The 15,226-nt window shown below is 39.6% G+C and overlaps 1 protein-coding gene across 3 annotated transcripts in view; it reads left to right on the forward strand.

Moving 5' to 3' along the window:
- The window catches only part of SLC16A10 (solute carrier family 16 member 10), a 103,830-nt gene that overhangs the window by 67,271 nt on the left and 21,333 nt on the right, over window positions 1–15,226 (forward strand). For all 3 annotated transcript variants that reach the window (XM_053304989.1, XM_053304920.1, XM_053305067.1), the window contains exon 3: window positions 1,479–1,911. In XM_053304989.1, coding sequence (XP_053160964.1) covers window positions 1,479–1,911 — 433 coding nt within the window. The remainder of the gene's footprint in view (window positions 1–1,478; window positions 1,912–15,226) is intronic.

Here is a 15,226-nt window from a genome sequence, read left to right on the forward strand (position 1 = left end):
TGGTAAGCTGCATTTAGTAAAAAAAAGGGGACAAATGAAAAAATGACCATGATTACTTACAACCCATATAACTGGCCCTTTGTATAACACAATCTTCCTTTTATTTGCTGAGATTACTCATTAGATGTTAGCACATATTTTCTAGGGCCATCTTAGCTAAACAAATTAACATACTGACAATAATTTATTTCACTGAAAAACAGGTTAAAGAATGAACAAGTGTTAGACATCTTTTTAAAGAGGAGTACATTCTACTATTTCTTAGGATTTGTTGCACAGTGGGGAAATGACTCAACTAGCAAGCCAGAGGTTGCCAGTTCGAATCTCCACTGGTATGTTTCCTAGACTATGGGAAACACCTATATCGGGCAGCAGCGATATAAGTTATGATTCTTGTGCGTTAGGACAGAGAGATGAATGAATTGACTGAACCATTAGAGTTCTTCCAGCACTGTGAGACAGAAGCTGGGACTGATCTAGCTATTTACATTCTTTGAGAGATGAAAAGAAACATTTTACAGGTGACTGATGTCTTTTCACACTGGATTCCAGTACTGTGTTTTCAGTGTAATGCTTTACTTGATTCAGTCGTATGAGTCCCTACCCAATTCCATTCCAGTAGTAGTCTGCCTTCTAGCATATGCTAGTTTGTGGTTGAAGATGGTTATTGTAATTGTGTTAAAAAGAATTTGTCTGTTATTGAAGCCTTTTAAAGTATGTTCTACATTCTAAAAGTAGTTTCTCTGTTAAATCCTTAAATCCATAATTAAATTAAAGATTAAAGATTAAACTTAACGATTTCCTTTAAACCTGCTACCTTCTCCAGAGAAGATCTTTATCATGAAGAATAAACATATACAGTATGCTGCTAGCTTGTATAAAATGGGATGGGACTGTGAAAGTTTGGAGTTGGACTGTTCTGTGCTTCTCAGCATATTATATGGAATTGGTGATGTAAACATGAAGCAATGCAGCTAATATTTGATGGAAGGGATATTATCATTAATGCATCTTAAATTTGAAGTGGTTGCATTTAATGTGTTTGCTACAGGCAGTATTAATTGTTTCACTTCAAAAAATTCAATTGATATAAATAGGACTTAAATAAATTGTCCCATCTACAATTTTCTTGGCTAGATAGAATAGCCACCTTAAAAATGAATACATGCCTACTTGATTGTCTTTGTTTTGTTTCTAAATATCCCCTTATCTGTACCAACATCAATCCTAAAAGAATGGCAAGAAATTATTATTAAGTTTGCATGGGCCAATAAATTCCATAGGGGTTCAATGACAAAAGTTACAAATAGTCATCTTTATAGCTGAGTTTGACAACATGCCGTATATGTTGCAAATGAATGTTTTATTATATAATGCATCCTCTTATTGGGTGAGGTGTTTGTGTCAAGACAATTAAAGTTAATGTATGCATTACTTTGCAAAGCACTGTGATTTAATAACGTTTCTTTTTATTATAGAACGCTTGGACTGCTCTATTTCACCTACGGAATTTTATTTGGCTGTGGTTGTTCATTTGCATACCAGCCATCCCTGGTCATTTTGGGGCATTATTTCAAGAAGCGCCTGGGACTGGTGAATGGCATTGTCACTGCGGGCAGCAGCTTGTTTACTATAACACTGCCTTTTCTCTTAACTGCACTGATCAAGTCAGTTGGCCTAGACGCCACTTTCCAGATTCTGTGCATCTTTGTGTTTGTTCTTTTCCTGGCTGGCTTTACTTATAAGCCTTTTGCTCCTAGTGCCAAAGAGAGTGGGGAAAAGGGCAAATCCAAATTTCCTCAAGCAAACAAGATTTGCAACTTCTCAATTTTCAAAAATTCAACCTATATACTATGGGCTTTTGGGATTCCAGCTGCCTTATTTGGATACTTCGTACCTTATGTTCACCTTGTAAGTATATACATTTTTCTTTTATAGTACTGACACTGCATATTTATTTCACTAAATTTGTTTTAAAGGCATGCAACTGTTTTCTCCTTGTATTCTCATTGGAGAAGATCTGAGGAAGAAACCTCTAAAGTCCAGCTGGTTCTTTAATATTAGGTAGGATGTGCAAATATAAATTGTAGTTGGGAAGAATTGATATGCTGATCCAAATCTGTGGATGGAACAATGTGAAATTGTCAGTCTTTCTCTCTGTGAAATAGTGTGGAAGAACTTGTCTTGTTTATTTAACCCTGGGTCAACACTGGGGTGAATTGTACTCCTTCTGAGAAGGGGGGAAATTATGACATTTTGTGTTTTGTGACTTCATCTTCCAGTTCAGACTCAACCTTAATGAGGTTTATGTTCCCTGTGGATTTAATCCACCAGCCCTTTGTAATATTGTCTAAAAGTGCATTTTCCCCTAATATGGATATTAGGTGAAATATAACACATATTGTGTGTGTGTGTACAATTTGTAAAAGATAACCTAGCAGTGGCTAATTAACTGTAACAATACATTTTCAAGGAGTTAGGGATCTAGAATTTTGGATTTTCTTAATACAAAAAATGTAATTATTGGGGGATGGGTTTAACAATCATTATCTTACTATTCCATCATAATGCCACCATAAGTGCAGGATGTCTGTTTTAGTGCATGGCAATGTCAGCAACCTCCTGTTCCATAATTGTGTTTTGAATATTTTTCCACAGTGTCATATGTGCTTGTGAAGTGACTTTGAAACAATTTTCTAAACTGTAGTGATGTTGAGAGCAAGGAGCCTGTATTAAATAGATATGTTTATACATTATCTAAAAGCACTGTGAAGTGCTCTTCCATTTTGAGATAAACTGCATAGTTTTTACATGTTCCAACATCAGAGTAATGTTTTATGTATTCTTAACACAGTCTGTCTGTTTCTCAGATTGTCTGGGTCCTTAGTATTTTGTCTTTCATATTGAAAAACCAGAAATGTGTGTGTTAGTTGTGAGTAACGTGTCAATAATCAGAGCAAAATATCTTTTATCTACCATTATTTTGCTACATGATAAATGTCCACAAGTAGTCATCTAGATTAAAATATGGATCATTTATCACTAAGATATTTAGTCAGTTTTCCCCCTATATTTCCTCCCACCTTATCAGCAAATATGCTATTAAATAGTTGTCAAATACTGCTTTCTTCTTGACTTAGTGGACTGTAAAATATATGTAATGTAAGGAAATTTTGCTATATTTTATTTGGAGGTTAAAAAAAATCGCATTTGTAAAATCCCAGCAACTTGTGTGTGATAGGGAGGTAAGAACAAATAGACTCAACTTTTAATGTGGTTTTAGAAACATACTAAGTTGCTTTATATAGAGTCAGACCATTGGTCCCAGTGCCATAGGGAGGCCTGTGGCGGCCCCAGTTTAGTCCATCACCAGTGGGCCCCCAGACCACACTCCCTGCATCTGACATCAGATGCAGGGGGCATGGGTTTGCTTACAAATGGGGTTGTGCCCCCGTTTGCAAGCAAATTCTGGCCAGCGCCACATTCATAGCACGGCCAGGAGCGGCTGTCCTTGCTTTAAAAGGCAGGGAGACACATTCCTAGCCAGGCTGCGATGCTGGCGCTGGCTGAGCTTCTCAAAAACAGAGCCGCAGCTCTGTTGGGAGGAGAGCTGGTCTTGTGGTAGCAAGCATGACTTGTCCCCTTAGCTAAGCAGGGTCTACCCTGGTTGCATATGAATGGGAGACTACATGTTGTGAGCACTGTAAGAGATGGAGCCACTCTGGGAAAAGCATCCAGGTTCCAAGTTCCCTTCCTGGCATCTCCAAGATAGGGCTGAGAGAGATTCCTGCCTGCAACCTTGGAGAAGCCACTGCCAGTCTGTGTAGACAATACTGAGCTAGATGGACCAATGGTCTGACTCGGTATATGGCAGCTTCCTATGTTCCCCAGACCAGCATTCCTCCTATATATTTTCTGGGCACAACAGAACTGGGAGTTATTTGCACATGGCTTCATGCTGCGGGGTAAATGTTGCGTGAAGAGACTTTGAATTACACTGGCGGCATTGAGGGAAGCAGCCCCTCCCCTCTGCTCTTGGGTTTGCTTTTGATGCAAGTTCACATGGCATCCCTTCATGTTTTCCTTCTAGCCAATGGCAGGGTGGGGCGGGGAAAGAGATTACTAAAGTGCTACACCTGCATTTCTAAAGAGAGTATCCTTCTTATCATGCTAATTATTCTGTGTCAGTGCCTCTCCCTATTTGCTCTGAGGTTTTCAGAAAAAGTAGCTTAAAACAGCATTTTAAAAACCTGGAAATACCTTGAGATAAGCTAGAATTTGCAAGACAAAGCCTGATGTGTGTATGGAGTGGGTCCAAGGATCTTGAAAGGACTTCGGGGTAAGTTAGTTTGGCTGGTGTGTGAATGCACACACTCTCCCAAAGGAGATTCGGGGTAGAGGCCCTGTCTGTAGAGCCTCCTGGTGGCATATCACTGCTAGTTGCATCTATAAAACAAAAAGCAGAAATGAGAGCCAAGGCATTCCTGAAAAGAATAGGACACAGTATCATCAGTTGTTCTTAGGGAGCCCTATCTCTTGGTCAGAAGTGTGCTTGTGCTTGGCAAAATACAGTAAGTTCTTCTTGCAGCTAATACATTTAACAGCATCTTCACTTACACTTATTACTTCATAATTATTTCCTTTGGATTTGGATTGGCATTTTATAAAACTATGTTATGTCCTGTTAACTTGATTGTAATCTCTGACTGGTTTTATTGAAACTTCTGCTTCTGATAATTCTCGTGTTCATTTTTTAAGCCTATAAATCTTCCATGCTATTAAAAGTGGGGAAACTTGTCTAAGTAGAAGTTCAATTTTATTAAGGGTATAGGTTGGCATCTAGCGACTTTTTATTTAATATTGAGTTAAAGTAATGGGGTTATTTTGATTCCTGTGCCCTATATGTACATGCATGCTTATTTTGCTCAGATTTCTGGGACTTGTTCTGGAAATGACCAGCTTGTTCTGTATTTAATCATGCATTTTTCTAATTGGTACTTGGAAGTGGAAATAACTGGCCTGATCATGAGGTGGGCTGAAGGTCCCACTTCAAGCAGTGGATTTTGGGAATAGTGACCCCAAATAAGCAGCCTCAGGCCCTAATTTTTAGAAACTTGGTGGCCAGAGGGGGAGCACCTCCAAGATGGTGTCAGGCATAGGAAGCTGTCTTACAGGGCTGGCTCACCCACTAGGCAGTCGCCTAGGGCACAAAGTGGGGAGGGATGGCAATGGCCCAGGTCACTAACGTGTTGCTTCTATGGCTGGTGGGGGTGAGCAAGCAGGTGGAAGTGAGGGAACAGGCCATGGACTGAGCAGAAGCTCCCCATCCCTGTCACCTGCCCTTGCTCCCCTCCTATTGATGGGCTGTGCCCTCCTGTCATGGGCCTGCTGTGATACATTATAATGATGCCATTGTGGTAGGAGGGGTTGGCCTGCTGCAGCAAGAGAGCAAGAGGGAGTGCCTGCTAGCTTGCCTCGCCATGGCAGGCTGCCGCTGCTCTTACCTCCAGCCTGCTACAGCACACGTTAATGGTGTCACTGCACATGGCAATGTCATTACAATGTGCCATGGTGAGCTGCTGATGGTAGAAGCAGGCTGCCCACTGAGGTGAGGAAAGTGAGGTGCTTCCTATCCCTGTCGCCTGCTCCTTGCTCTTCTTGCCATGGTGGGCAAGAATGGAGGATGCCACCCCTTATTTTCACTGCAGCAGGTGAGGAGGACAAAAAGCAAGCAGGTGGGTGACAAGGATGGTGAACACCTCTTTGGTCCGCCGCATGCCCCCCATTTGCACCCAGCCAGTGGGAAGCACCCAACTGCATGGGCTCATCTGGGGCAACCCCAAGCCTTGGAGTGGCCCTACTATCTTATACAGAGTCAGACCAGTGGTCCATCTAGCTCAGTATTTGTCTACACTGACTGACAAGGTTTCAGGCAGAAATTTTTCCTAGCCCTACTCGGAGATGCCAGGGATTGAACTAGGGATCTTCTGCATGCAAAGCAGATGCTCTTTCACTGGGCTATGGCCTCATCTTAAAAATAATGTGAGATTCAGGAGGTGCAAAGACATTTGGAACATAAGAGACTGCCTTATCAGACCATTGGTCCATCCAGCTCAGTATTGTCTACACTGACTGGCAGGGGCTCTCCAAGGTTTCATGCAGGAGTCTTTCCTAGCCCTACCTAGAGATGCCAAGGATTGAATGACCTTCTGCATGCAAAGCAGATGCTCCACCACTGAGCTATAAGTGTGGACATTGTGTGTGCAGGCAGTCTAGAGTGACTGTGCTACCACAGTACCATTGTGGACAAGAGAATGTTGCGAAGAGCAATAGGAAGCCTGCACACAATGCACATGCCTGGCATCAGTTTGGAGGTGTTTTTTCACCATTAGAGCTGGAGACAAACCTGTTGCAGAGTAGTGGTGGTTGGTGTTTTAACCCTTAGACAATGAAAAGACTAAGCAACAACTGGCCTCAATACTGAATGTTTATTTTCATGAAGAAGAATTTTCTTCTAAGTATAATTTTTGGCGAGGCAGTCTATACTCCCTACAAAGTTTGGCCCAATATTTAGCTCTGGACAAATCAGTTTCTTCTGGGCAAACAACGCAACAAGCATCCTGGCTCCAACAAGCTCAGATCAACTCAATAGTTCGGAAAGAGTTACAGTTACAGGGTGGGAAACTTAGAGATCTGACTGAATTTGAAGAATTAATCACCTTAAACACTGATCATTTATTAGGCAGAATTTATAAGCTATTACTGAAGTATGAAACAGAGACTGAGCAGATAAAGAAAGTATGATAAAATGGATGCAGAACTTTAATAGATCGATCGATCTCTCTGATTGGGAATACCAATGGAAAAAGAATGTGAAATTTACTTTGTGTACCCATCTAAGGGAAAATTGGTATAAGATGTTCTTCAGATGGTATATAAATCCTTTGACTATTAACAAAATAGATTATTCTTTCTCTAAGAAATGCTGGAAATGTAATTCACATTCAGGTTCATTCTACCATATGTGGTGGAGTTGTGATAAAGCTCAACAGTTTTGGAAACAAATTCATATGAAAATTGAATAAATCTTAGAAGTTAAGATTCCCTTTCTTCCAGAAATTTTTCTTTTAAGTATGATAAAACCTTATATTCCTGCCAAGTCAAACGAATTGTGTTTATATATGATTACAGCAGCTAGGATAATATAAGCATCTAATTGGCATAGTTTGGAAATCTCTTCCTTAAACAATTGGTTTTTGAAAGTGTGGGATTATGCTTCAATTTCAAAAGCCTCGGCTTATGTACATGGTATGTCTACTGAATCATTCATGTCTGTTTGGGAACCCTTTATAAATTATAATATCCGTTATGGTCAAACTTTGTTCCCATTTTCTGGATTTGACTTATAGTGTGTTTGATATGTAATTTACAAGAAGCTGATCAGATTAGATTTTACAATTTTAAGAGTCTGAATTTCTTTTGCTTTATCTTGTTCTAGATATTTTTTCCTTACTGATGTAATTAATTAGAAAAATGAGGTTTTTCATCATGAAAAATGATTGGTTTTAAATTGTTTTTATGATGATTTGTCTTTGCTCTCTTTGATCTATTTCTTAATAAAAAATTCTTATTTAAAAAAAAAAGACTGAGCAACAACCATTGGAAACTGAGGGTTTCCCCTCTAACATTAATACTGTTTGCTAGGGCACAGCTTGACTTTTAGGTGTGTCTCTAGGAATCTTCAAATGTTTCTTTAGGTGTTCTCAAAATGCCCCCTGCTTATCAATTTTCACATGAGGCAATTTTGAGACTTAGCTCTGAGTTGTGGTCTTTGTATTCAAGGTGTTTAAAGGGTTCTTCGTGGTTTCTGGCTTTTGTGTCTTCCCATTATGGGAGATACTACTTCTGTATGCTCCTTCTTAAGGATACCAAAGAATGGGAAAATTGGTTTTTGCCTATAAATTCCTTCCAGTTAGGGACTGGTTAGTAGTGGAAACCTCTCTTAGTTAAAATTTGCAATACCTGTTCTTCCTGGAATGGCAGATAGCCCAAACTATGAGTTTAGTCATTTAAATGCTGGAACTGCATTTTTCTCTTGAGCTCTATTTGTTAAGGGGACTTTGAGACCACATCAGTGCTCCTTGTTTCTTTTGTGTTAACTTTTCCTTGTGCCTATTGAGTTCCTGATTTGCTCTTTGCAGTTTGGGCTGCAAAGGAATTGTTGACACGTGTCTGTCTTAGCCTACTGTGTAAAGTGGTGGCAGACTGTGGTGCTTAACAAATAGCCCTCCTAATCATGTTTGGGAGTGCTCCCGTCCACTAGTTGATGTGGCAGGTTGAAACTCTTATCTGCTTGCCTTGTCTGTCTAGCGGAAGTGGGAAAAGGAACAGCCCTTCCCTGTTTAAGATTGAAATTGACAATATAACTGCTGCAGCTGACCAGCATGATGTTTTGAAATTATACACTGGAATGACTACTATATATTGACTGATGTACTGTATGTATGTATTTGTATTTTTACATTTATATCCCGCTCTTCCTCCAAGGAGCCCAGAGCGGTGTACTACATACTTGAGTTTCTCTTTCACAACTACCCTGTGAAGTAGGTTAGACTGAAAGAGAAGTGACTGGCCCAGAGTAACCCAGCTAGATTTATGGCTGAATGGGGATTTGAACTCGGGTCTCCCCGGTCCTAGTCCAGCACTCTAACCACTACACCACGCTGGCTCTCTGGTACTGACAAGTACCAGTGACAAAATCTCTAAATGGTTTCCTCATCAGGGATTCTACCTCACATGTGCTGCAAATGCCATCAGGTGTTCTTAGGACACTTCCTTGTAAATAAAGTTGTATGCAGTCATAGTTGACTGCATACACTGATGGATTATGCACACCTAATCCATCAGTGTGTTACTACTGGTTTCAGTGTTTTGTGTACAGTAAAGAACATTATGGCGGATATTAAAAGTTATTTCCTCCCCTCCCAGTTTTAGCATGCTAAAGTCCACATCTATGGATCTTAAGTGATAATTATGTGCATGCAAAACAAGATTAATCCAGGGGAATATATTAATGATTCTTAGGATCTTTTAGCAAAGACTTGATCAAGTTGTGATCATTTGATGGCAGCCCTACATTTTAGTCAAAACATATGCTAAAGTCTTTAACAAATGTACTGAAATAATATAAAATTGTGTTTTTACTATGATTGTTATATTGCTTTATCGCTATATAAAGTCATTAAGAATTGCACCAGAACTGTTCCTTTTCCCAGTCTAAACAAAATGCTTCCGAGATCCAGATTATTGATTGCCAATGGTGGATAGAGATTTAGTACATGAGCCAGCAGTACCATCTAGGGGGAATGAATGTTGCTTGTGATTTTTGATAAGACCTACACCCCTAGAGATGGAAAATAGATGGTCGCATTGCAGTACTTTCAGCCTTCAGTGCATTACCATGCTTTTATTGTCCTGAACATCGAGTCTGCAGCGGCCAAATTTGTAATGGTGTTTTTAAAGTGTGTGTGTGGGGTTTTTTAATGCAAAAACCACTATAACATTTTATCGATGTTGTCAGAGAAATGGAATTGGCAGGAATGTCCTCCAAAGATTACTCCGTGGAGAGCATACAACCACTTGTTACCCTAACTGACCCTAACCCTTTCCTCTGTGTAAAAATGATTTCACTTTTACCCTAATAGTTTGGGGGGAGAGATAAAGAAGGGGTAATAATGCACAGAAAGCTGTAAGTGCAATAATGCTATCACCTATTTTACATCTCTAGGAGGTTGGACATTGCCAAAAATAACTATGAGCATTTGTCCCCTGAGATGCTACTTATGGCCAAAAGTTGTGGGCCTGGATCATGAACTAATTAAAACATATTTATATGAAGCTGCTGGTGAAGAATACACATAACATGATAAATAGTGGGCAACATCCAGACTAAGTTAGCTGATCAATTTAAAACTTAACATTCATTCTAAAGAAGTAGAAGACAGGTTACATAAAATAGGACTATTCAAATTATATTCCACATTTGCTTAAAAATGCCCAGACTTTAAAAAAAAAAAAATCTAAAATACAAAAACACCTAATTAGACCTTGGAGACTGAAGGTCTAATGGGAATCTAAGCTGATTACAGAATGGAGATTTCCTGCTGCTTCCTTCCTGTTGCACAATAGCAATAGCAATAGCAATAGCACTTACATTTATATACCGCTCTATAGCCGGAGCTCTCTAAGCGGTTTACAATGATTTAGCATATTGCCCCCAACATTCTGGGTACTCATTTTACCGACCTCGGAAGGATGGAAGGCTGAGTCAACCTTGAGCCCCTGGTCAGGATCGAACTTGTAACCTTCTGGTTACAGGGCGGCAGTTTTACCACTGCACCACCAGGGGCTCCTAATCCATCAGTGTGCTATGGGGGGGGGGAGGCAGGTGCCCCACAAACAAGTAGTTTACTCTCCCCCCGGCTCCCCCATTTATGTTTCAGAAATCTAAGGACACAGCTCACCCACCCATACATTCACTTTGCCCCCAGTGGTGTAGTGCTGCAGAGATGGGCAGAGACGCAGTCCCGGTACTTTCTCCCCTCCAGGATCTCAGCAGGGATGCAAGCCCCTTTCTACATGAAAATAATGTGCTATTCCAACCATTGACTACCATTCTTACTGTCTTAGGAACATCAGAAGCTGTCTTAGAACTTTGGTCCAGCTTGCTCAGTAGTATTGTTAACACTGACTGGCAGCAGCTCTCCATGATTTCAGGAAGGAGTCTTTCCTAGCCTTTCCTGGAGATGCTTCCAGGGACTGAAGCTGGGACCGTCAGCGTGCAAGTCCTATGGTGAACTAGTGTCTGCACTAGTCCTAACATCTTAAAATGAATGACAGGGAATGCCCACTAAAATGCACTGGTTCCTTCTGAATGGTCATGGAATGTATTGAATTCCTGAATGGCCAACAGCCACTGAGCAAGTAGAAATGCATTCCATTTCCATGAGCAGTCTTTTGGGTTGAAGCCAAAATCATTCTCCTTCTCTTCAATATTCCTTTCTTTATAACTCTGAAAATTTTGGTAACCCAAACTTTTGTGCTAAAATACAGTGAAATGAGCACAATATAGCTTACCCTGTTCTTTAAAACCAGTGTCTAGGGCACAATCCAGTCATGACTTGCACAGGCCCCTTTTTATTTCAGCGTGACTGAAACATATTTAACCAAGCTCTGTGTTGTAATGCTCGATTTGTTCACAATGGTAACGATACAGTGCTAATCTACTTCTGAGTTTTTCAATCAATTTAATTCCACCTATTCTTCTTCATAATTTGTTACAAACTAGCTGCTTTAAAAATAATTTTTGTGTCCTTAATCTAAAAAATGGTTCTACCAGGTGACTTTGACTACAAGGATCATTATTTTGAGGAATTGTGTCAAACATAATACTCCCACCACCACTTTCTTCCCTCTCTCAGCCAACTCTTTTTCTGTTTTTTCCTTCATCCATGGCGCCACGCTCTCTTCCTGTCCCAAGTTCATATGGTACCTGTGTATTGCAGTGCCACCTTTTAATTTTTAGATGGGTGTTTTCTAAGGCACCAGATCTTCGGGGCTGCTGTGTGCTTTACTTGCTTTTCTAATCTTTACATTTATCTTCCTTCAGATCTCAACTTCTGCTGCAATTTGACTGTCCAGGTTAGTGAAATTTCCCCCCTTTATACAGTTCTGTAATTGTTCTGCATTTCTTGCTCTTCTTTGCATTTTCGGTATTGACCAAGCTTATGCTTGTCTGGACTAGCTCCTTTACTTTCATCTGATGAAAGTGATATATTCTGTATGTTCTATGAAAAATGTCACAAAACTAATTTGTTCCCCTAATGTAGTGTTCTCATTAGCCTTGCATGTTTACCCCAGGGAGATCTGATGACAGCATCATAATTATCAACGACTATTATCAGCTCATTTTCTTGGGAGTTCTATTAAATATTAGAGAGAGACGTTTAAAGTGCAAAATGAGGCTAAATCATGAAAGCTAAATAAAATTGGTTGGTTAGATGCATAAAACAACCAGGCTGCCAAAAATTGACAGATATGCTGTATATCAAGAATATTCTTCACGAATAATCTTACATTCTAAGGGTGTAGGGTAGATTATAGTGTACCTGTATCTCAGAATTGAGTAGAGCCTAGCACTGTACCTCATTGTTACTGTCTTACTATGCATTCTCTATGTAGAGGAGAAGGAATTTGAGTTCCACAACTTGATATGAGCCTTCCCTATGATATGAACACAGGCACCAACCCACTCACCCATGTAGTCTGTAATCTTAAGGACAGTACAGTAAGGACCACAAATGCAGTGGGATTTCCGAGAGAGCCCCCTCCACTCAAACTTTGAAACAGACTCCATGGCACCTACCAAGCCACTTCTGAAATTGGGAGAACATTGGGAGCTGATCCTAAGGCTCTCAAGCATGAGTAGTTGTGATTGAGAGGAAAAAATGAGGTTCTCAGTGCACATACAGAAATATTATTTGCTTAAGATTTATCTTTTTTAAATCATGGCTTTAGATTTTTTAAAAAGGTTTACAATGATAATTTTAAAAGGATTACTGTTTTGATTTTTTAAAATAGGAGGCCACTAAAACACTTCAGTCCACGATTTGAAAGGGAGGGAGGGTAAATGGCAGTGATAAAGGATTCTCCCCTTTTAAGGTTGCTTTTTAAAAAAAGCAGAAATAATTTCAACATAGCTTTACTAACTTTACCAACTCTACTAATGCTCCACAGTCTTTACTAAACAAATAATTTAAAATAATAGTAGTTTGATTTTAGATTATTAGCCTGTTATCAGGTTGTACTCTTAAAATCTGCAAAAATGAGATGCAGTGGGCAGGGATAGGGAATACATATTCTTGTTCACCATATATTAATAGTTTGTGTTCAGCATTCAAAATTTCATATGGAATAATGTATTTGAGGTACACTTTATGCACCTTTATGTTTGGTATTTCTGCATACAGAGCACCTTTTATTTTTTATTAAAGTAATATGTGTTCAAGCATTCTCATTTTATCATTTTATAAGGACACACTCTATCTCCTATGTAATACTATTTCTCAATAGCTTATCTGTCACAAAGGTTTTCCGTGGAAAGCCTTGATCTCATGTGCAGGACTAATTACCACTGCTGATAAAGAAACAGCACCACTGGAGTTTCCCCCTCTCACTGACTGGGAATATGCTTCCAGAAGAATAAGTAATCAAAGCTACAACTGTTGCTGTTCATCATATGTGATTATTACTGGTGGTGATACACTGGTTGCAGACCCTCTCCGGTAAGAGAGAGTGTCTGCAACCAATGTATCACCTGTAATCATTAGTCACGGGGCAGTATTTGATAGGGAACAACACTATTGACACAGTCAAAGGTCACTGGCTTTATAACCACCTTTTCTTTTCTTTACAAGCCAGTGGCCTTAAACTGTGTAAATGGTTATATTCCTTTTTCAAATGCTAACCCATGCATAATAGACTCGATAGAGCATCTGTAATGTTTTTCTCTATGTGTGCTCTTGACAGGAGTTCACAACAATAGTGATATGCCATTGGTTTTATAACAATATATGTATTCTTGTGTATATTCTAATTCTGAAAAGCCATGGTAGTCTTTAGCTAAATAGGAAATCAAGGAAAATTATGATCACCCTTTAAGACTACGAAATGTTTTGTATACAGAAAGTTTGTATACAACTGGTTCTACTAGCAGAAGCTCTCTTCTCCCAGATTCTGAGTCTCCCTCCCTCATCCTGCAGCCACCCATCCTGCATCCAGTGCTATTGCTGCAGGTTCCTGGAACAGCTTTTCAGAGGCCTTTGGTGGCTGCAGTGATGGGGGTGGGGGCAACAGCTTGTGCTCATGTCATTGCATGAGCAGAATTGTGGATACTAGCCATAGTTCTCAAAGTATGAGTTAGGAGGTTAATAGGTATTTAAGCTCATTCAGACCTGAAATGGGTTAGGGTTAGGGTTACTTTGTTCTGAACTGTTCTAAAATGTTCAGTAAATGGCTGCATGTTTCCCTGACACCTGCCAGTTACTCTGTGTGTGTGTGTGTGTGTGTGTGTGTGTGTGTGTGTACGTGCGTGCACGTGTGCATAACTTTGAGTTGGTTGGAAGAAGAATCGTGACCTTGTTTCCTTTCTGTGGTTGGTGGGTTTTTTGGAAGAGACAAATGCCTTAGGTTTGTTTCTTGGGCCACTTGTATTTGTGGCCCAAAAGCAAGTGGCCACAAATCTTGAAAGCAATCTGGGGATCAGAGAGCCTGATCTATCAATTTTTCCTGGGTCCATAGAGTGTTACCAATTGTCATTCTACTTTGGAAATTCTAGATAGTCTACAATCCTATGTCTAGAAAAAGCTAAATTTATTTTTTTTAAGTTCAAAATCTGTCCTATTTGAACATTCTCAAGAATGCTTACTTGGAAGTACGTTCTGATGAAATAAATGGGATCCACTTCCAAGTACAAGCAACAGCATGCCAGAGAGTGGGGGGAACAGCACATCCTAAGTTAGCTCAGGCTTCCCTTGCTTTTCCGCACTGTTACTTTTTAACTAAAATTATTGGCTGTTCCTAAGACATAACTAGGTGTCCTGTAGATTGAAAGACTTGAATTACAGAGAAGACTTTAATTATCTGGAGCTGCAGCTTGCAAAAGGAGGCAGTTTCCTTTGTAAAGCTAGAGAGATAATTACACATGGGCCAGCATCCAAACTAGTGTTTGGCCTGTGGAGACTCCTTATGTGAGAGCAAGAGGCTTCCACCAGCTGAGCACTAGTCTGGATGTCATATTTAATTGATTTAGTACTGAAAAGTATGTCAGTTGACTTTCTGTAACTCTCTCTCACTCTCAAAAGCTAGTTAGTACAATTTTCAGTATTAAGGGTTCTACTTTGCCCATTTGATAAAGTGCAATTATGTGCTTCACATATCTAGTGTAATCAAAAGGTTTGAATTGTTGCATCAAGTCTTTTTACAATTACCTGAGGAAATTAATATATTTTAATCTCTTCAATTAACTTATATAACAGGGTTCTAGTTGATTAGTCTATTAGCAGTTTAAGTTAATCTGATTTTGGGTAGAAGGTGTTAATTGGGATTCTGACTGTAGTGTTATATTGGTTTAAATATGTTATTACTCTCCTGAGTTCTCCAGTAGGAT

Source organism: Hemicordylus capensis, chromosome 1 (genome assembly GCF_027244095.1).
Source record: "Hemicordylus capensis ecotype Gifberg chromosome 1, rHemCap1.1.pri, whole genome shotgun sequence".
NCBI classification, from domain to species: domain Eukaryota; kingdom Metazoa; phylum Chordata; class Lepidosauria; order Squamata; family Cordylidae; genus Hemicordylus; species Hemicordylus capensis.